Source organism: Macaca mulatta, chromosome 16 (assembly GCF_049350105.2).
Source record: "Macaca mulatta isolate MMU2019108-1 chromosome 16, T2T-MMU8v2.0, whole genome shotgun sequence".
Lineage (NCBI taxonomy): Eukaryota > Metazoa > Chordata > Mammalia > Primates > Cercopithecidae > Macaca > Macaca mulatta.
The window spans coordinates 90,086,494-90,109,240 of NC_133421.1; the positions used below are offsets into that span (position 1 = coordinate 90,086,494).

Sequence of the window (22,747 nt, forward strand, 5' to 3'; positions counted from 1 at the left end):
ATTTGAAAAATTTAAATTCATACAGAAAGAGAAGGTCTATAAGACAACTTAGTAAAATGGTTATCTGTGAGTGGTGGAATTAAAAGTGATTTTCTTTTGCTAATCTGCAAAAATCACAATTACCACTGTGAGGACAATATTAATTTAAAATAACAACAATAATAGCAATAAGTCCTGCCGCACGACAAGAAAATCTGCTCCCACCTCAGCTGCTTCTTTGCCCGAAACTGGCCTTCCTATTTATTTTCCATTTTGAACAATCTGCTTTTATTTTAAGCCTCTTATTCTGGTGGGATTTCAGCGAGGTGAGCGCACCCAGTCACACCGATGAAATGACAGAATCCCGGAAGCAGGCGGAGGGTTATGCAGCACTCCGCATCTGTGTGGTCGGCCTCAGGGCTTGGGCGGCAGCAGCTGGGATGGCTGGCGGTGGCCCGGCCACCGTTACCACGCCCTGGGTTTTGGAGCTTCAGTTCTGTTCTTTCAGTAATTTTTTTCAAAATGGTTCTAAGATTACAATTATGTAGGGTAGAGGAATTTTTAGAGATTGACGTTATCTTCAAAAGGTCATTAAGTTGGTGGTAACAGCAGGAACTATTTCAAAATACTTAATTTAGAAATCTCTTACCTCAAAATGAGTATGTTATTTCTATTAAACACTTATTTAGTGTTTATTATACGCAGACTGCTGTGTTCTTTGTGCCTTGGGTAACCTACACATTTGGAGTTTTTTTGTAGGGTTTTTAAATTTTGACACAAGATTGTCAACCAAAGAAATGAGGAACAACTGGGAAAAGGAAATCGCAGCTGTGATTTCTCCTGAACTGGAGGTGAGCAGTAAGTGGGGATAGCTGTGTTGCTGCTCTGTCCAGAAAGGAAGGGTCCCGGCGTCTGCTGAATGCTCCAAGCCTGTTGCCCCTCATAGCGGTGCCAGCAAGAACCTTTGGCTGAGCCCCAGATTCTGATGCTCCCCGCCTCAAGTCACTCCATCCTCCTCCTGTCCCCAAGTGCTTTTCCCTCCTGCAGCTGGTTATGAAGCCAGTCCGAGGAATTCCTGGGAATCCAGCAAGTGCAGGCAGTACTTTTCTCTCCATTACTTTTTACAGCAGAATGTAATGTACAAGGTAGAGAAATAAACTATCACATATATATACCCACTAAAAATGAACTGACAATCATAGATTAATTACTCGTCTAGCAGCCAGAATGTTACTAAGAGTAATATAGATTTCTGAATCTCATTCTGTTTGGGGAGACATACATCTATAAACAAAGAACACTGAAATTAGATCAAAGGGAATACCTGATTACATGCTCAGAGCAGGGGATAAATGCCCTAATATGCAGACACCCAGCGGTGGAGTTACTGGGTGTTCCAATCTGTTTGTAGCAATACCTCACTTCCAGAATTCTGTTTCATTTTCTCCATCCAGCATCTAGATAAAACCCTTCCCACCATGAATATTCTCATCAGCCAAGATAAGCGTATCAGCTCTAACCCTGTGGCCAAAATAATATATGGTGACCCAGTGACCTTCCTGCCCCACCTGCCCCGGAAAAGTGTGGTCCATTGCTCTAAGATTTGGAGCTGCAGAAAAAGAATTACAGTTGAGTACCTCCAGCACATTGTGGAACAGAAAAATGGCAAAGAAAGAGTGCCCATCCTCTGGCATTTCCTGCAGAAGGTATGTCTGGCTCACTGTGGCTCCTTCCCTTTTTCGGTGCAGAGTTCCCCAGGAGACCTGAAGGCCCTGGGCTTTTACATAGTATAATCATTCCTAAAGACAGAACATCTTAACAGTCTATTTCAATTATTTGATTTTGAATAGAATGTAGAAGACTCAGGGCTAGAGATTTTCATACATATCAAACCATACGATTGCCAGAAGCATAAAGTCACAGACGAAATACATACCCAGGTTGGGATTAGCAGTGACCTGTGGGGAAGCTGGAGGCTAGGAGAGGACCTCCCCCCATCACTCAGCCAGACAGAAAAAGATGCAGCTCTCTCCCAGCCGCTGGGTTCCTCTCTGTCCGCAGTGCCGGAGCATGGGCAGATCAAACAAAACTCCTCCCTGCGCCCAAGCATCAAGGCGTAGATGGAAGATGGGAGTGAGTGGGTGTGCGCTGGCGGTGGTGGGGTACTGGGGAGCAGTCAAGTGTACTGGTCGCATTTGCTGGAATTAGAAATGTACTTTTCTAACTTTCATCCATTTGCAGTTTCATTTTCTACAACAGACTGTCTAATCATTTCTCTCCATGGACTAGTATTTGCTGTCTCGCAAGGATGATGATTTGGAAACTTCTGTTGGTCAGTTGAGGAGTATTAGTTCACAGTGACAGGAAGGACTTCCTATCAATGCTGTGGTCTCTCTCTGAGATGCAGTTTCATTACATCAAAGATGCTCAGACCCTAGGTCTTCGGAAGGACACCCAGGAACGAGGCCAGCCCTCGCTGCCGAAGCTCTGGTCTCTTCTTCCAGCAGCTTCTCTCCGTACCATGGGCCCAAGGGACAGGTTTCCTTCATCAGCCTTTGGTGGACGCCGCTGATGCGTCAGCTCCATAGAGCCTGGGCTCCCTCTTCTCCGTCCTCCATTTCTGACACACTGCACTGTCCATAGACTTGTGGGAAGAACGGGAGGACCCTTTTCCCATTTTCAAGCTCCATGCTGTATCACAGGAAATGACACTGACCAGATGAAGCTACAAATACAAGTCTCCCAGCCAGTCTCAAAGTCTGTATCCCCAATAACATTTTTTAGGTAAATAAAAATTGTTACCGGGTGGTCTTCCCTTCTCCAGGAAGCAGAGCTGAGGCTGGTAAAGTTCCTGCCTGAGATTTTGGCCCTGCAAAAAGGTCTAGTGAAGCGGTTCCAGAACGTCCCGCAAGTTGAATACAGCTCCATCAGAGGCTTCCTCAGCAGCCACAGCTCAGGTGTGGCTCTGCTCTGACAAGACCAGGACTGTCCCGCGTCTGGTGGTTCGAAAGGATCACTGCATAGGGGGACAGGGTGGGGAGGAGGGAGGAGGCGCTGATGGGGGCTCTACAGCCTAAGCAGGGCGGGGGGAGGTGCTGACGGGGGCTCTACAGCCTAAGCTGGGGGTGGGGAGGTACTGATGGAGGCTCTACAGCCTAAGCTCTCAGCATGCGGTAAAGGGTGCTTGAACCCCAAAAACATATTAGAAACCTTCACCAGAGCTGAAAAGCGCCTCCCTCTTCAGCTCCTCAAACTCGGCTCACTGCTTCAAACAGCGCCTCAGACATGCTCATGACTGTACAGAGCAGCAAAGACGGGCTCTCGGCAGAGCATGTAACCAGGGTGGTCTGGCCCTTGCACGGGGGGTGCTGTCACGCTTCTTAAAAAGTATTCTGTTCAACAGAGGGGCTGAGGCAGCTACTTCAGAAGAGAATCACAATCTTCCTCTCAACATGGAACAAACTGAGGAGATCGCTTGAGATGAACGGTTAGTGTCCTGTCCCTCTGTACCACTAAGCATTCCAGGAGAGCCTGGTCTGAAGGCTCTTACCAGCCTGACTCGGCCCATCCCTGTCAACACACAGAATTGTGTTTGTTTTTTTGTTTTTGAGATGGAGTCTCACTATGTTGCCAGGCTGGAGTGCAGTGGCTCCATCTCGGCTCACTGCAATCTCCGCCTCCCGGATTCAAGCAATTCTCCTGCCTCAGCCTCCAGAGTAGCTGGGATTACAGGCACATGCCACCACGCCCAGCTAATTTTTTTTTTTTTTTTGTATTTTAGTAGAGACGGGGTTTCACCATGTTGCGCAGGCTGGTCTCAAACTCCTGAGCTCAGGCAGTCCACCTGCCTCGGCCTCCCAAAGTGCTAGGATTACAAGCGTGAGCCACCACGCCCAGCCAGCACTGTGTTAATGCTTAACGTGTGTCTCTTTTGATGGTGGTGTCTGGATAAGTAAAATAACGTGTCAGGAAAATAAACCCTCAGTCCTCTTCAGTCCCTAAATATGGCATCAAAAGGGAGCTGAAAGCATTTGAAACTCTATCAGTATACGGGGGCAGAACCGAGACCCAGCTCTCTGTGGAGCTGATGGCTTCTGCACCCTCCTCCCCACGCCTGGATTCTGTGAGGGTAGGAACTCCTCTCTGCTTAAGAATAATCCTGTCGTTTAAAGGCGAGATCAACCTACCCAAAGACTACTGCAGCACTGACTTGGATCTGGACGCTGATTTTGAGATCCTCTTGCCACGCCGACGGGGCCTGGGCCTCTGTGCTACCGCTCTTGTCAGCTACTTGATTCGCCTACACAATGAAATTGTCTACGCGGTGGAAAAACTCTCCGAGGGAAACAATAGGTGTGTGCACGAGCCAACAGGAAATGGTGCCTGCTCAGCCTGGGGTCCCTGAGCCCAGTGGGCAGACATAAGCAAGCTTCAGCCCCTTCCCTAACAGACACTCACTCCTTCAGCCGCCCTCACCAGCGACCCACCCCATACTTGGGTATGGTTTTCCTCTGCTCCAACTGTGAGAAATCAAGTAGGAGCCAGCTCCCTGCAATGTGGAGCCCTCGGCCCGCAAGCCCAGCCTGGACGCTGAACGCTGTCTTTCTGCCCCTCAGCTATTCCGTGGATGCCGCCGATGTCACTGACCTGCATGTCATCAGTTACGAAGTAGAGCGGGACCTGACTCCACTGATTCTCTCCAACTGCCAGTACCAGGTGGAGCAGGGCAGAGAGACCCTGCAGGAGTTCGACCTGGAGAAGATTCAGCGGCAGATCGTCAGCCGCTTCCTCCAGGGCAAGCCCCGGCTGAGCCTCAAGGTAGGGCTGACTCCCGCCACTGCTGCTCATTTGGTCGGTGTGTCTGTTGTGAACAAGCAGCCCTTGGTGTGTTTCTCACAAGAGGGAAGCAGCACCTCACCCCGCAGTCTGGTCTGCAGGGCTCTCCTGCAGGGCCATCTGCACCTCAGTCCCCCAAGGGACTGTTGAAGTCTTTTTTTTTTTTTTTTTGAAACAGGGTCTCACTCTGTCGCCCAGGCTGCAGGGCAGTGGTGCCGTCTTGGCTCACTGCAACCCCCCTCCATCTCTGGGCTCAAGCGATCCTCCCACCTCGGCTTCCCAAGTAGCTGAGACCACAGGTGTGCACCACCACGCCCAGTTAATTTGTGTATTTTTTGGTAGAGATGGGGCTTCACCATGTTGCCCAGCTGGTCTCGAACTCTTGGGCTCGAGGTATCCACCCACCACCTTGGCCTCCCAAAGTGCTGGGATTACAGGTGTGAGGCACTGCACCTGGCTGACTGTTGAGGTCTTGATGGCCTCATCATCTAGGTTTTTCTACCAGTTAATGGCACTACCACCCCCACAGCCCCTCCTCCTTCAGCCTCCATGGGTAACCTGCCAGCAGGTGCGATTAGCTGTGCCTTCTGTGTGTCCTCACCTGACTGCCAAAGCCCACTCTGCAGTTAAAAGCATGCTGTAAGTTGGACTGCTAGCCACTCCTAACTGGTCCCCACCTCCAGGTTCTTCAGTCCATGGCCCAAAACCCACATCTGCCTTTCTTCTTTCTGTGCCAGATGGCCCTGCCTGGCCTCTCACGGCATACGGGATAAAGCAGACACTGTTGTCTGGTATGGAGGCCCTGTAGCTCAGCCTAGCCCAACCTTCCAGCCCTGCCTCCAGCCACGTAGCCCATTTCCCTGCACTGCATCCCGTGACCTCACGCATTGGAGCCACACGGCAGGCACTTTCCCATCTCTGCTCTTTCACCTGGACAGCACTTGTTCCTTCCAGCTACAGTCAAATCTACTGTACTTATGTACGGTACCACCTGCAACTAGGCCAGGAACTGTGAGAGCCCATGGCTGTTTTTCATTCATTCTCACAGCCGTGTCCTCTGGCAGAGTGATTGCCTGTGCATGGTCTGTGCCTTTAGTGACTGAATGAATAAATGAATGGGATATGCACAGATACCTGTTGCCCTAGCACGTCCTGTGGCGAAGCCGGCCACGATGACGTGCCAATATCTTGTCATGTAATTGGCCGTGGGGGCTCGCTGGATTCCCGGTTGTGTTCCTATTTCCATAGATGGTGGGTTAATGACAGGGGGCGCTCTTTGCCGAGGGATACACTGGGCAGTGCGGCACTACGCTGGAGTTCCGGCTGCAGATTCTGTTTGTCATCTGATGGAAATGTCCATAATGGATTTTAAAAACCTTTTTTCTTTCTCAATTTAGGGAATACCCACTCTGGTATACAGACACGACTGGAACTACGAACATCTCTTTATGGACATCAAGAACAAAATGGCGCAGGTGATCCCGATAAACCTTATCCTTTGCATGGGGCTTTCTGCCTTCTCAGTGTGTTTTCCTCCATGTTAGGCCTACTCCAGCCTTGCCCCAGGTGTTTGCTGTGAGCCGCAGTTTCTGCGGCCTCCCTGAGGACCCCAGGGTGCTCCTTAAGAGCCCAGTGCTCTTTGCGGAGGGCAAGCAAGACAGCAAATCAGCAGGTTTTCTTGTAGAGTAAAAGCAGATTGACATCTTGTGGGTTTGATTCTCAGAAATGATGTCATGGCCATGCCTGCTGAAGCGGAAAGTCCATGGAACCAGTTTGTTCCTGCTCTCTGCATGCCAGTATTGATAGGTAGACCTGTGTGTCTCCGTGGCCTCCAGGGTTGTTTGAAGATTCACTGCCCTTGTATCTATTTCTATGGAAAGTCTGGAAAACTGCCTGTACACAGTGTGCCCAAGTGTCACCTGTTAGCTGACCCCACACGTGGCTTGGGCAGTGAAGGGGCTCAGCTCTCTTACCAGGGGGTGAGACACCAGAAACCCAGCCCACAGACATCCCTCCCTGCTTTTCATTTCCCAGGACTCCCTCCCCAGCTCGGTCATTAGTGCCATCAGTGGACAGCTGCAGTCCTACAGCGATGCCTGTGAAGCGCTGTCCGTCGTAGAAGTCACTCTGGGGTTTCTGAGCACAGCTGGTGGGGATCCAAACATGCACCTGAATATGTATATTCAAGACGTCCTGAGAATGGGTGATCAGACGACTCACGTGTCAAAGGTGGGTCTCACGCCGAAAAAGAAATCAGCACAGCCCCTCACCCTCGTCTCCTGCTTCCTGCGAGGGATAGGAGCATTCAGGGAGTGCCACTCTAGGTGCTCCTGAAAAGGACGGGGAGACAAGAACAACCGCTCACCCAGTCAGTCCAGCGTAAACAGGACACACCAGGGACAGCAGAGACAGACACATGCTAGAAATGCCAGCAGTCTAGATAGAGCCCAAATGTGACTGAGTACATGAGGCCCCTGCAAACTGTGTGATGTGAGTGGACTCTGAGGTGCCACAGGAGGGAAGGTAGATAGGACAGAGATGGCCTTCACAAGGAGGGAGATCACATTAGTACAGGGCAGAACGAAGAGAAGAATGCCTGTGTGGAGAGCACTCGGGCTCCCTGGCACATGGCATGAGTGGGGGTGTGAGACCTCAGCCCCCATTCAGGAATTCTGTTCCTTCTGCAGGCCTTAGACAGATGCCAGTTAAAACACACCATTGCCCTCTGGCAGTTCCTGTCTGCTCATAAGTCTGAACAGCTGCTGCGGCTGCAGAAAGTAAGTCTGGTCTCTTCCTCTCCGCCGGACAGAGGGACTGCGCTCCCTTCTCCCTGCAGTCTTTAATGCTTCATTTGCTCTTCCGTCGTTTTAGGAGCCATTTGGGGAAATCAGTTCAAGATACAAAGCAGATCTGAGCCCAGACGATGCTAAGCTCCTCAGCACATTCCTAAATCAGATTGGCCTAGACGCCTTCCTGCTGGAGCTGCACGAAATGATCATCTTGAAACTAAAGAACCCCCAAACTGAGGGGAGCTTCAACCCTGAGTGGAGGTATGGATTTGCACACCTGCGGGGCGGGGCAGACACAATGTTCTGCCGTCTCTCCTGTGATCTTCCATAGACACAGAAGTAGTTATTTTCTTACCACAAGATCCCATTTCCTGCTTTTTGCCATTACCGGGGCACCTTAGGACTAGCTTTTTGGTTTTAATCTCTGCTGGGTTTTCTTTAAGCAAGTACACAAGTTTTTCAGACAAGAGTCTTGCTCTGTTACCCAGGCTGGAGTGTGGTGGAGCAATCTCAACTCACTGCAACCTTGGCTCACTGCAACCTCCGCCTCCTGGGTTCAAGTGATTCTCGTGCCTCAGCCTCCTAAGTAGCTAGGACTACATGTGTGTACTAACATGCCTGGCTAATTTTTATATTTTTAGTAGAGACAGAGTTTCACTATGTTAGCCAGGCTGGTCTTGAACTCCTGGCCTCAAGTGATCTGCCCGCCTCGGCCTCTCGAAGTGCTAGAATGAAAAGGCGTGAGCCACCACACCCAGCCTACAAGTCATATATTCTAATTTTTACAAGTAGACTATGTCAAAGAGAGGTACATTTTAAATCTGATACTAGGCCGGGAGTGGAGGCTTACCCTGCAATCCTAGCACTTTGGGAGGCTGAGGTGGGTGGATCACCTGAGGTCAGGAGTTCAAGACCAGCCTGGCCAACATGGTGAAAACACAAAAATTAGCCGGGCGTGGTGGCACTCCCCTGTAGTCCCACCTCCTCAGGAGGCTGAGGCAGGAGAATTGCTTTAACCTGGGAGGTGGAGATTGCAGTGAGCCGAGATCGCACCACTGCACTCCACAATCCAGCCTGGGCAACAGAGGGAGACTTCGTCTCAACAGAGGGAGACTTCGTCTCAAAAAAAAAAAAAAAAAGTGTATGAGAATACTCAACATTGGATATTATCCATGTTTTACAATGTTGCCAATCTAATGGCCAAAATGCTATCTCATTTTCACTTGTATTTTCCCATTTACCGTGAGGCTGAACACGTTTTTTATATTCATCAGCCATTTGTATATCATCCTCTGAATTGCCTTTATTTATTTTTCATTTTTTGAGACAGTGTCTCACCCTCACCCAGGCTGGAGTGCAATGGTATGATCTCAGCTCACTGCAACCTCTGCCTCTTGGGTTCAAGCGATTCTCCTGCCTCAGCCTCCTGAGTAGCTGGGACTACAGGCATGTGCCTGCCCAGCTAATTTCGTTGTATTTTTAGTAGAGACGGGTTTCACCATGTTGACTAGGCTGGTCTCAAACTCCTGACCTCAAGTGATCTGCCCGCCTCGGCCTCCCAAAGTGCTGGGATTACAGGTGTGAGCCACCGCACCCGGCCTGTCCTCTCTTTTTGTGCTTTCACACACTTGTTCACCAGTTTAGGTGTGAAGGATTTAACTTGACGTTTTCCTGACTAGATCATCAAACTCCAGTCTTCCTCACCAATATGTTTCCTATTTGTTATTTTCCTCCACTATGCTATGTGGCATATACCTATATACATGTATGTTATTTGAACCTATTCAATAAGTCTTTACTAGCCTGTACTTTTCATGTACATAAAAAAGATCCCTTTCCTAGAGAATTTCCCATCTTTTGTTAATGAAAAACATGTGATAGAATACAAGGTTTTTTGAATGGTGAGGCCTTGTTTAGCAACCCTTATAAATAAACATCACCTTGCTAGAGGGCCTAAAGTCACATGAAGGGGCCGGCACGGTGCTCCGTGGGCTTCTATCGTGTTTGTGTACTGCATGTGGGAAGCAGCAGTCAGGAACCAGAGCCTTCAACCCAGGATGCTAGTCTCAGTTCAGGAACTCAGGTGATTGACCTTAAACTGCTCCTCAGGATTTGTTTTTTTTGGTTGTTGTTTTGTTTTTTTGTTTTTGAGACGGAGTCTCGCTCTGTCGCCCAGGCTGGAGTGCAGTGGTGCGATCTCAGCTCACTGCAACCACCACCTCCCGGGTTCAAGTGATTCTCCTGCCTCGGCCTCCCAAGTAGCTGGGATTACAGGCACCCGCCGCCATGCCTGGCTAATTTTTGTATTTTTAGTTTCTCCATGTTGGCTAGGCTGGTCTGGAACTCCTGACTTCAAGTGATCCACCCGCTTCAGCCTCCCGAAGTGCTAGGATTACAGGTGTGAGCCACTGCGCCCAGCCTAGGATTTTAAGTCTTAATGAGCATTTTGGTTCTGCTGATGACAACAGGAAAAACTGACATGAGGGGACTGACTGGTCCCCTTATGTTATATGGGAGACTTTTTTTTTTTTTTTTTTTGAGATAGGATCTCACTGTGGCCCAGGCTGGAGTGCAGTCGTGCAATCTCGGCTCGCTGCAGCCTCTACCTCCTGGGCTCAAGTGATCCTCCCACCTCAGCCTCCTAAGTAGCTAGGACTATAGGCATACACAACCACATGCCCAGCTAATTTTTGTACTTTTGCTAGAGACAGGGTTTCGCCATGTTGCCCAGGCTGGTCTTGAACTCCTGAGCTCCAGTGACCCACCCGCCTCAGCCTCCCACAGTGCCGGGCTTACAATACATGAGCCACTGTGCTGAGGAGACTGTTTTCAATGCTCTCTTATTCTTTCGTTTTTCAGCCTGAGAGACACTCTGGTAAGTTACATGGAAACTAAAGAAAATGAAATTCTTCCTGAAATGGAATCTCAGTTCCCAGAAAAGATACTGCTCGCCAGCTGTGTCTCAGTGTGGAAAACAGCTGCTGTGCTGAAACGGGATCGACAAATGAGATAGAATTATTTCCTCAGCTGTCTTCGGATGGCGTGGGAGAGAAGGCTCCTCTCTCCTCTCCTGCGGTGTGGACTTCATCACGGACTGGTGCTTTTGCATTCAGAAGGAAAGCTGTCAGCATAGTACCGAATTCAAGACCAAGGCGTGCTACATGAGCTGACAGCTTTTTGAAGGCCGAGCTGTTTCTGGACCATGTGTGTACATGTTCTGAAACTTTCTCATGAGTACTGTTCATTGGGAGATGACAATGAAGATTAGATGAAATTGGAAATAAACCAATATTGTTTACATTCCAAGAGACAAGTAGCTCAGCCACACTCGCAGCAATGATCTGTGCCCGCTCGCCTCTGGCACTGCCCACCCCTTTTTTTCTAACTCTGTACTCACAGAAGAAAATCTCATTTTCTTCTTTCTTCCATTCCCTTAAATTCTGAGTATTGTACATAGATTTCTGGGTTTCCAAGATGATGTGAAAAACTGCCAGACTGTTTTTCGTCTTCTCACAAAGACAAGAAAAATCAGGGCATTTTGTGAGTGCCTTAAGATCAAACTAACCAGATCTGACCCACGCCCTCCCAATGAGTCACAGACCGATTTTAGAGGGTCAGAGCCAAAAGCCTCACTGTGAAAAGCACTGGACTTGGACCAGGGACACCATCAGGGCCTTGGTTTCCTCATGCTTAAAATGGAGAGTGGACTAATCACCAAAGATTCTTCTGATCTAATATTTTGAAATTGTAAGAGAAAACTAGATGACTGTAAACTCGGTCACAGGCCTGGTTCTGGCAGTTCTTTGGGGAGTTTTTGTGGCATTATGCCAAATAAACATGCAGTCTCAGCATGCTCTCGCTTGTGTGAGTATGTAGTCCTTTGTGTGGTTCTCGGCCATGGCATAAAAACTGAGACTCAGCACATCAAAATCAGTTACGTTTCCGAAAGAGGGAAGAGTCCCCGGGTCCGGATCTCGTGCTGCTTTTCTCACTGAAGTGTTGCCTTTTTTCTTTCCAAAATCTGCTTTGATACTTAGGACCTCTCTGGACTAATTTCTCTTCCTAGACAGCTCAGCACAGCTGTTGATAAGTTAGAGGCAGTATCCTTAATATTCATTCTAAACGAGTTAACGACTTAACTTGAAATTGGGCCCAAGGAGTGAGAGCTACAAAAATAGAAAATGCTTGTTCAGGACTCAGCCATGCACACCTTGCGCAGCGCTGGCAGGAGGCACGGAAGGAGCTGTGCTCCGTTCTCCTCACTGTGATGGTGCCGCCACAGGGTCTGATGAAGGGCAGAGTGACCCAGACTGCAGGCAGGAACTGACTTACACAGTCCCTGGCATTTAGTCATCCGTGATTGTTTTATCATTCTGGACTGTGCAGAGCCACCTGCCACCGAGATCTGCATTCCGACTGCCTGTGAGCGGGTGTGGGGGCCAGGGGCTGGCCTGCTGAAGTCTTCAAACTTGCACTCGGAGCTCCTTTGATACCTCAGGGCTGGCCGTGAGGTGGCAGCTCACACCCAGACTCGCTTGGCCACACCTCAGCAGCAGGGAGTCCACTGTCAGCCTCTTTCTGTTAAGGCTTTTGTTTTTCCTTTGGCCTGGGAATTTTTCCCATTTTTATGAAGAGTTTTAAACTGTTTCATTTTGTACGCTGTGCTTCAAAGCCTTAACTGTCATATCTTGCATTATGTTGTTTGTACATAAATATACTGGCCTAGCAGAGGCAAAACAAAGTGAATTCTATTTTACTTGTCATACCTGTCTTAATAAACCAGAGTTTTGCTGCTAAAGAACCCTCCTCTCTGGGGGCAGAGCTTCTATTTATGGCACATAGACATCAACGAGGCTTTTGGGAATCGTTTCTGTTGTTTGTGAAAATGTCCTTTAGAAGCACCCATGAAGAAGTATGTCCAGACTGTTCAGACAGAAAGCACGCTCTGCCGTCGAATGCGAGATGGTAAACTTTTCCTCTGGACAAGATGACAGCAGCCCGGCGACTCCACAATGGAGCTGAGCGCCACTCCCTGGAGCCGGTCTGGGACTGAAATGCTTACAGCTCAGCCTCAGAGAGGAGTCCCCTGTGCCCTGCCTAAAATGACTTCACTGGAAACAGCAGGGCTGCAGCTAACAGGAGTACAGGTAGGAGCTAACTAACTTCACTCATGAGTCCACTTGTGGGGTGAGAGATAAACAATAAGCCTTCCAGGAGCCCACTTACGTTTGAGTGCTAAAAATGCCCCTTTAGGGGGAAAATTGCATTTTCTCTTCCAAAAAGGAAAGGCTCTTCCAGGCGAGAAGAAGAGGCATGCTGGCCTGCACGGGAACACTCGCTTTGTCTGCCCTGCGCCAGCCTCACCTCACCCTGCAGTTTCTGTTTCCGCCATGGATGCCTCATCACCGACCCTGACCTTCCCCCTCCCAGCCCTTTATTCATCCTCACTCCGGCTCATACCCGCTTCCCTGGACAGTTCCCTGCTGCAGAGTTCTTTCTGCTTTCAGCCCTACCTTGGTGGTGATTTACCTAAAAATCTTCACAACTGATTATATCCTCTTCAAGACCTGACTGTGAAAATATTAGTCGAGTGTGCACACCTGTAATCCCAGCTACTTGGGAGGCTGAGGTGTGAGGATTGCTTGAGCCTGGGAGTTTGAGGCTGCAGTGAGCTATGATCGCACCGCTGCACTCCAACCTGGGTGACAGAGACCCTGTCTCAAAAAAAGAATAAAATAAAATCACATAAGGACATTATTGTGTGTGCAAATTATTTACCTTTCATTAATAGTTACAAGACTGTCGTGTGTTAGCTGAGACGGGTATGAGCTATTTCAGTTATTCCTATATATTCAGGCAATTCCAATTTAGAAACAAACTTCCAGTGATAAATATTGGGAAGAAAATGTCAGCTCAGGGCCAAGTAGGTAAAGCCACCCAAGTCTAGCCATGCCCACATGCACTAATGTGCTTAAGGAAAACAGCTCTGATTTGATACATAAAGTGTGAAGTGTAATAAGGTTACATAACTGAGGAGGTGGCCAGAGAAAACCTGAGCCTTGAGCTGAATAACAATACAAGCCATGATTAGCATTTATATTGTATTCTGCATTATTCTCATCCCATCACGTTCATTCATTAAGTTCAACCATTAGCATTATGAATCCTGTTTCCAGCTGGAAAAACAAGCACCAGGAAAGTACATTTTCCCCAAGAGAGCAACTTTGGTCAAAAGTCACACCTAATCACCCTCGCTGTAGGACAGCCCTTTTGAGGAGGTGAGGGTGTATGGGGAGGCACCCTGGGGCTGAAGCAGAGGGAAGCTGGAGAGGCTGGAGGAGAGGCCCTGGGTCCAGCAAGTGCTCCACCAGGCTGCCCCTGCTCAGGTGCTCCACAGCCCATAAAAAACACCTTCAGCCCTACTGCACCTCCCCTCACACCTAAACTTACTAAAAGGGTCCTACTAAGGGAAGAGACCACCCCTCATATTGTCTTATGCCCAATTTCTGCCTCCAAAGAAAGAAGTAAAAACTGAAAGGCAGAAATGAAATCCACAGGCAGACAGCCCGGCGTGGCACCCTGGGCCTGGTAAAGATCGACCCCTGACCTAATTGGTTATGTTATCTATAGATTACAGACACTGTATAGAAAAGCACTGTGAAAATCCCTGTCCTGTTCTGATCTGATTACCAGTGCATGCAGCCCCCAGTTACGTACCCCCTGCTTGCTCAATCGATCACGACCCTCTCACATGGACCCCCTCAGAGTTGTGAGCCCTTAAAAGGGACAGGAATTGCTCACTCAGGGAGCTCAGTTGTTGGAGATGTAAGTCTTGCCGAAGCTCCCAGCTGAATAAAGCCCTTCCTTCTTTAACTCGGTGTCTGAGGAGTTTTGTCTGCAGTTTGTCCTGCTACATTTCTTGTTTCCCTGACCGGGAAGCGAGGCGATTGGCGGATGGTCAAGGCAGCTCCTTAGACGGCTTAAGCCTGCCCTGTGGAAAATCCCTGCGGGGGACTCCGACCAGCGCGGGGGACTCCGACCAGCTCGAGTGACGCGGATCCTGAGAGCGTTCCTGGGTAGGCATTTGCCCCGGTGGGACGCCTCGTCAGAGCAGTGCGTGGCAGGCCCCCGTGGAGGATCAACACAGTGGCTGAACACCGGGAAGGAATGGGCACTTGGAGTCTAGACATCTAAAACTTGGTAAGACTGGTCTTTGGAACTTGCCTACTCCATTTGAGTGGACGCGTGGCCTGATCACCCATGGCGTGCCTTTATCGGCACTTTGGTTTTGGTTTTGGTTTTGACTTGGTTTGAACTGCTTGACGGGACCAGTCTTGGGAACTTGCCCACTCCATTTGAGTGGAAGCGTGGCCTGATCACCCATGGTGTGCCTTTATCAGCACTTTGGTTTTGGTTTTTGACTTGACTTGGATTGCTTGATACTTTGGTTTTGGTTTTGACCTGGCTTCGATTTCCTGACACTCTGATTTTGGTTTTGATTCTGGTTTGGCATAAACTGTAAAAGTGTGTGTGTGCCCTTTTTACCTGTTCTTTGTTTTCTGGTGTCAGTATGGTGTTTTGTCTCGAGGAGACATGGGTGAGGCACAAAGTAAGCCCACCCCACTAGGAACTATGTTGAAAATTTTCAAGAAAGGATGTAAGGGAGACTATGGAGTACTATGACACCAGGAAAACTTAAAACTTTGTGTAAGATAAGACTGGCCAGCATTACAGGTGGGTTGGCCATCAGAAGGAAGCCTGGACAGGTCCCTTGTTTCAAAGGTATAACACAAAGTAACCTGTAAGCCAGGGCACCCAGACCAGTTCCCGTACATAGACACTTGGTTACAGCTGGTTTTAGACCCCTCCCACAGAGGTTGAGAGAACAGCAGCATAAGCAGCTGGCAGAGGCAAGGAAAGACCAGCAGAGAGAGAGAGAGGAGAGAGAGAGGAGAAGAGGCAAACAGAGAGAGGAAGAGACAGAGAGACAGAGGGAGACAAGGAGACAGAGACAGAGAGGAAGAGACAGAGGCAAAAGGAAAGTCAAAGAGAGACAAAGTCAAAGAGAAAAAGAATAAAGAGAGACATATACAAGTAGTTAAGAAAATACAGTGTACCCTATTCCTTTAAAAGCCAAGATAAATTTAAAACCTGTAATTGATAATCCAAGGTATTCTCTGTAACCCTATAACACTTCAATACCACTTTGTTGTCAGTGTAAACAAGGGCATATCCCGAAAGCACTGAGGCCACTGATAACCTGTAGCCTTCAGATCAAAAATCCTTAACCCAGTAACCCGCGGATGGCCCAAATGCATTCAATCTGCAGCAGCAACTGCTTTGCTAACATAAAAAAGTAGAAAAATAACTTTTAGAGGAAACCTCATTGTGAACACACCTCACTAGTTCGGTTCAGAATTATCCTAAATCAAAAAATGGAAAAAGTAGCTTACTAAGTCAGAAATCTTAAAGTATGGGGTTATTCTGTTAGGAAAAAAAAAAAAAAGATGATTTAACATTAACCACTGAAAATTCCCTTAACCCAGCAGGTTTCCTAACGGGGGATCTAAATCTTAATTACTGTACAAAGGTCCAACCAGACCTAGGAAGAACTCCCTTCAGGACAGGAGGATTGATGGTTCCACCCAGGTAACTAAACAAACAAAAAGCCATCTATACCAATTCTAAAATAATTTGGACAAAACAAAGTCTTATTAATAGCAAAGGATAATTAAAATCCCAAACTTACAAGGTTTTCAACAAAAGTAAAGTTTGCTAAAAGTGAACAGTGTAACATGTATTATAGTAACTTCTAATCTTGTGGCCTTAGTCTAGTTCACAAACGTAAAAGAAGTTGGCTTTGGAAAAGAATGGTTATCATCTTCGGAAAAAAAAAAGGAAAAAAAAGGGGGATCAGAGTTTATGTAAAAAGATTATTATATGGTAAATTCTTGTCCTGAAATAAATTAACTGTCAGGCCTCTGAGCCCAAGCTAAGCCATCATATCCCCAGTGACCTGCACTATCCATCCAGATGGCCTGAAGCAATTGAAGATCCACAAAAGAAGTGAAAATAGCCTTAACTGATGACATTCCACCTTTGTGATTTGTTTCTGCCCCACCTTAACTGATCAATGTACTTTGCAATCTCCCCAACCCTTAAGAAGGTTCTTTGTAATTCTCCCCACCCTTGAGAATGTACTTTGTGAGATCCACCCCCTGCACGCAAAACATTGCTCCTAACTCCACCGCCTATCCCAAAACCTGTAAGAACTAATGATAATCCCACCATCCTTTGCTGACTCTCTTTTTGGACTCAGCTCGCCTGCACCCAGGTGAAATAAACAGCCTTGTTGCTCACACAAAGCCTGTTGGGTGGTCTCTTCACATGGACTCGTTAGACATTTGGTGCCGAAGACCCTGGTCAGTGGGACTTCTTCGGGAGACCAGTCCCCTGTCCTCACCCTCACTCCATGAAGAGATCCACCCACGACCTCGGGTCCTCTGACCAACCAGCCCAAGGAACATCTCACCAATTTTAAATTGGATAAGCAACCTCTTTTTACTCTCTTCTCCAACCTCTCTATCTCTCAACCTCTTTCTCCTTTCAATCTTGGCACCACCCTTCAATCTCTCCCTTAATTTCAATTCCTTTCATTTTCTGGTAGAGACAAAGGAGACACATTTTATCCGTGGACCCAAAACTCCGGCGCCAGTCACGGACTCGGGAAGGCAGCCTTCCCTTGGTGTTTAATCATTGCGGGGGATGCCCCTCTGATTATTCACCCACGTTGCAATGGTGTCTGATCTCCACGGGGACGCCTGCCTTGGTCATTCACCCACACTCCCTTGGTGGCAAGTCAATTGTGGGGATGCCTGCTTTGGCTGCTCACCCACATTGCAGCCCAGGGCTGCTCCCAACCTCCCTTCTCTGTGTCTCTACCCTTTTTAAACTTGCCTCCTTCACTATGGGCCACCTTCCATCCTCCATTCCTCCTTCTTCTCCCTTAGCCTGTGTTCTCGATAACTTAAAACCTCTTCAACTCTCGCCTGACCTAAAATCTAAGCGTCTTATTTTCTTCTGCAATACCGCTTGGCCCCATTACAAACTCGACAGTAGTTCCAAGTGGCCAGAGAATGGCACTTCCGATTTGTCTATCCTACAAGATCTGGATAATTTTTGTTAAAAAATGGGCAAATGGTCTGAGGTGCCTGACGTCCTGGCATTCTTTTACACACTGGTCCCTCCCTAGTCTCTGCCCCCAATGAGGCTTGTCCCAAATCTTTCTTCTTTCTCTTCTGTCTGTTCCTTCAGTCTCCACCCCAAGCTCTGAGTCCTCTGAATTCTTTTCTTTTTTTTTTTTTTTGAGACGGAGTCTCGCTCTGTCACCCAGGCTGGAGTACAGTGGCCGGATCTCAGCTCACTGCAAGCTCCGCCTCCCGGGTTTACGCCATTCTCCTGCCTCAGCCTCCCGAGTAGCTGGGACTACAGGCGCCCGCCACCACGCCCGGCTAATTTTTTGTATTTTTTTAGTAGAGACGGGGTTTCACCGTGTTAGCCCGGATGGTCTTGATCTCCTGACCTCGTGATCCGCCCGTCTCGGCCTCCCAAAGTGCTGGGATTACAGGCTTGAGCCACCGCGCCCGGCCTGAATTCTTCTTTTCTACGGACTCATCTGACCTCTCCCCTTCTCCCCAGGCTGCTCCTCGCCAGGCCAAGCCAGACCCCAATTCTTCCTCAGCCTCTGCTCTCCCACCCTGTAATCCTTCTCTCACCTCCCCTCCTCACACCTGGTCTGGTTTACAGTTTCGTTCTGCGACTACCCCTTCCCCATCTGCCCAACAGTTTCCTCTTACAGAGGTGGCTGGAGCTGAAGGCACAGTCAGGGTACATGTGCCTTTTCTCTATCAGACCTTTCCCAAATCAGCCAGCATTTAGGCTCTTTCTCATCAGACCCCACTAAATATATACAGGAATTCCAATATCTAACTCTGTCCTACAATTTAACCTGGAGTGACTTAAATGTCATCCTGACTTCTACCCTCTTCCCAGATAAACGGGAAAGAGTTTTTTCTCTAGCCCAGTCTCATGCTGATAACCACCGGCTTCATGAGCCAGAGTCCAGGAAGGCATTAGAGCAGCTCCCCGAGAGGATCCCCAGTGGAACTATCAGGCAGATTCCCCAGGTATAGCTACGTGAGATTACATGGTTTCCTGCCTAGTTGAAGGGCTTAAAAAGGCAGCTTACAAAGCTGTTAACTATGACAAACTTAAACTACCTCTTTAGGTAAAGGTAAAGATGAAAACCCAGCCCAGTTCATGGCCTGCTTAGCAGCAACCCTTAGACGCTTTACCACCCTAGACCCAGAGGGGCCAGAAGGCTGCCTTATTCTTAATATGCATTTTATCACCCAATCAGCTCCTGACATTAGAAAAAAGCTCCAAACATTAGATTCCAGCCCTCAAACCCCACAACAGGACTTAATTAACCTCGCCTTGAAGGTGTACAATAATAAAGTAGAGGCAGCCAAGTAGCAACGTATTTCTGAGTTGCAATTCCTTGCCTCCACTGTGAGATAAACCCCAGTCACATCTCCAGCACACAAGAACTCCAAACGCCTGAACCACAGCTGCCAGGGATTCCTCCAGAACCTCCTCCCCCAGGAGCTTGCTGCAAGTGCTGGAAATCTGTCCACTGGGCCAAGGAATGCCTACAGCCCAGGATTCTCCTAAGCCATGTCCCATCTGTGCGGGACCCCACCAGAAATTGGACTGTCCAACTCACCCAGCAGCCATTCCCAGAGCCCCTGGAACTCTGGCCCAAGGCTCTCTGACTCCTTCCCAGATTTTCTCAGCTTAGCGGCTGAAGACTGACGCTGCCCCCTCGCCTCGGAAGCCTCCTGGACCATCACGGACTCTGAGCTTCGGGTTACTCTCACAGTGGAGGGGAAGTCCGTCCCCTTGTTAATTAATACGAAGGCTACCCACTCCACATTACCTTCTTTTCAAGGGCCTGTTTCCCTTGCCTCCATAACTATTGTGGGTATTGACGGCCAGGCTTCTAAATCTCTTAAAACTCCCCAACTCTGGTGCCAACTTGGACAACATTCTTTTCTGCACTCCTTTTTAGTTATCCCTACCTGCCCAGCTCCCTTATTAAGTCGAGACATTTTAACTAAATTATCTGCTTCCCTGACTACTCCTGGGCTACAGCCACACCTCATTGCTGCCTTTTGCCCCAGTTCAAAGCCCCCTTCACATCTTCCCCTTATATCTCCCCACCTTAAACCACAAGTATAGGACACCTCTACTCCCTCCTTGGCGACCGATCAGTCACCCCTTACCATCCCATTAAAACCTAATCACCCTTACCCCGCTCAATGCCAATATCCCATCCCACAGCATGCTTTAAAAGGATTAAAGCCTGTTATCACTCACCTGCTACAACATGGCCTTTTAAAGCCTGTAAACTCTCCTTATAATTCCCCCATTTTAACTGTCCTAAAACCAGACAGGTCTTACAGGTTAGTTCAGGATCTGCACCTTATCAACCAAATTGTCTTGCCTATCCACCCCGTAGTGCCAAACCCATATACTCTCCTATCCTCAATACCTCCCTCTACAACCTCTCCACAACCCAGTATTCTAGAAGTTCTGGATTTCAAACATGCTTTCTTTACTATTTCTTTGTACCCTTCATCCCAGCCTCTCTTTGCTTTCACTTGGACTGACCCTGACACCCATCAGGCTCAGCAAATTACCTGGGCTGTATTGCCACAAGGCTTCACGGACAGCCCCCATTACTTCAGCCAAGCCCAAATTTCTTCCTCATCTGTTACCTATCTCGGCATAATTCTTCATGAAAACACAAGTGCTCTCCCTGCTGATCGTGTCCTGTTAATCTCCCAAACCCAAACCCCTTCTACAAAACAACAACTCCTTTCCTTCCTAGGCATGGTTAGTTACTTCCACCTTTGGATACCTAGTTTCACCATCCTGAGTAAACCATTACGTAAACTCCCAAAAGCAAACCTAGCTGACCCCATAGATCCCAAATCCTTTCGCCACTCCTCTTTCCGTTCCTTAAAAAACAGCCCTAGAAGCTGCCCCCACACTGGTTCTCCCTAACTCATCCCAACCCTTTTCATTACACACAGCTGAAGTGCAGGGCTGTGCGGTCAAAATTCTTACACAAGAGCCGGGATCGCGCCCTGTAGCCTTTCTGTCCAAACAACTTGACCTTAGTGTTTTAGGCTAGCCCCCCACATTATTCCTGCTACCACACCTGACCCCCATGACTGTATCTCTCTAATCTAACTGGCGTTCACTCAATTTCCCCTTATTTCCTTCTTTCCTGTTCCTTACCCTGATCATATTTGGTTTATTGATGGCAGTTCCACCAGGCCTAATCACCATACACCAGCAAAGGCAGGCTATGCTATAGTATCTTCCACATCGATCACTGAGGCTACCGCTCTGCCCGCCTCCACTACCTCTCAGCAAGCCAAACTCATTGCCTTAACTCAGGCCCTCACTCTTGCAAAGGGACTACGAGTCAATATTTATACTGACTCTAAATATGCCTTCCATATCCTGCACCACCGTGCTGTTATACAGGCAGAAAGAAGTTTCCTCACTATGCAAGGGTCCTTCATCATTAATGCCTCTTTAATGAAAACTCTTCTCAAGGCCGCTTTACTTCCAAAGAAAGCTGGAGTCATTCACTGCAAAGGTCATCAAAAGGCTCCAGATCCCATTGCTCAGGACAATGCTTATGCTGATAAGATAGCTAAAAAAGCAGCTGGCATTCCACCTTCTATCTCTCATGGCACTTTTTCTCCTCATCTGACCACTCCCACCTACTCCCCCGCTGAAACTTCCACCTATCTCTTCCCACACAAGGCAAATGTTTCTTGGACCAAAGAAAATATCTCCTTCCAGTCTCACAGGCCCATTCTATTCTGTCGTCATTTCATAACCTCTTCCATGTAGGTTACAAGCCACTAGCCCACCTCTTAGAAGCTCTCATTTCCTTTCCACCGTGGAAATCTGTCCTCAAGGAAATCACTTCTCAGTGTTCCATCTGCTATTCTACTACTCCTCAGGGATTGTTCAGGCCCCCTCCCTTCCCCATACATCAAGCTTGGGGATTTGTCCCTGCCTAGGACTGGCAAATTGACTATACTCACATGCCCCGAGTCAGGAAACTAAAATACCTCTTGGTCTGGGTAGACACTTTCACTGGATGGGTAGAGGCCTTTCCCACAGGGTCTAAGAAGGCCACCGCGGTCATTTCTTCTCTTCTGTCAGATATAATTCCTCAATTTGGCCTTCCCACCTCTATACAATCCGATAACGGACAGGCCTTTATTAGTCAAATCAGCCAAGCAGTTTCTCAGGCTCTTGTATTCAGTGGCGCCTGGTTTTACCTCAAACTGCCACCCTTAAGTCTCTCTTTAAGTGAATAGAAGATCTTCAGTGACAAAGTACGCTCCAAAACTTTCACCCTGATGAAGTCCCATTCTTACTTTTATACTCACTCTTATTCTCATTCCCATTCTTTTTTTTTTTTTTTTTTGAGGGGTCTCGCTCTGTTGCCCAGGCTGGAGCGCAGTGGCCGGATCTCAGCTCACTGCAAGCTCCGCCTCCCAGGTTTACGCCATTCTCCTGCCTCAGCCTCCCGAGTAACTAGGACTACAGGCGCCCGTCACCTTGCCCGGCTAGTTTTTTTTGTATTTTTTTAGTAGAGACGGGGTTTCACTGTGTTAGCCAGGATGGTCTCGATCTCCTGACCTCGTGATCCACCTGTCTCGGCCTCCCAAAGTGCTGGGATTACAGGCTTGAGCCACCGCGCCCGGCCCTCATTCCCATTCTTATGCCACCCTCTACCTCATTACCTCCAGCATCCTATCAATCTTGCCCACTCTCTCCTCACTGCCTCCAACCCTTCTCTAGCAAAGAATTGTTGGCTATGCATTTCCCTTTCCTCCTGCTTTTACAGTCATCCCCACTCTACAGGCCGACTGGGCTACCTCTCCCGTCTCCCTGCACCTCCGAATCTCCTTCAACAGCCCTCATCTTTACCCGCCTGAGGAACTTCTTTACTTTCTAGACAGATCTGGTGAGAACTCCCCAGACATTTC

At 48.3% G+C, this 22,747-nt stretch overlaps 1 protein-coding gene and 2 long non-coding RNA genes across 11 annotated transcripts in view; 1 reads left to right on the plus strand and 2 right to left on the minus strand.

Moving 5' to 3' along the window:
• The window catches only part of RNF213 (ring finger protein 213), a 134,153-nt gene extending 121,751 nt beyond the window's left edge, over nt 1-12,402 (plus strand). For all 8 annotated transcript variants that reach the window (XM_077973145.1, XM_028836895.2, XM_028836894.2 and 5 more), the window contains 11 exons: nt 739-830; nt 1,434-1,685; nt 2,804-2,936; nt 3,383-3,466; nt 4,152-4,332; nt 4,596-4,797; nt 6,213-6,290; nt 6,850-7,044; nt 7,503-7,592; nt 7,687-7,865; nt 10,464-12,402. In XM_077973145.1, coding sequence (XP_077829271.1) covers nt 739-830; nt 1,434-1,685; nt 2,804-2,936; nt 3,383-3,466; nt 4,152-4,332; nt 4,596-4,797; nt 6,213-6,290; nt 6,850-7,044; nt 7,503-7,592; nt 7,687-7,865; nt 10,464-10,617 — 1,640 coding nt within the window. In that variant the 3' untranslated portion in view covers nt 10,618-12,402. The remainder of the gene's footprint in view (nt 1-738; nt 831-1,433; nt 1,686-2,803; nt 2,937-3,382; nt 3,467-4,151; nt 4,333-4,595; nt 4,798-6,212; nt 6,291-6,849; nt 7,045-7,502; nt 7,593-7,686; nt 7,866-10,463) is intronic.
• Nucleotides 1-22,747, minus strand: part of LOC114673203 (uncharacterized) — a 46,858-nt gene that overhangs the window by 14,339 nt on the left and 9,772 nt on the right. For both annotated transcript variants that reach the window (XR_013407442.1, XR_003723906.2), the window contains exon 2: nt 5,950-7,145. This is a non-coding gene — a long non-coding RNA (uncharacterized LOC114673203). The remainder of the gene's footprint in view (nt 1-5,949; nt 7,146-22,747) is intronic.
• LOC144336046 (uncharacterized) lies at nt 251-4,487 on the minus strand. The gene is made up of 2 exons (XR_013407446.1): nt 3,091-4,487; nt 251-3,052 (listed from the first exon to the last, which is right to left on the minus strand). It is a non-coding gene; the product is annotated as an uncharacterized LOC144336046 (long non-coding RNA).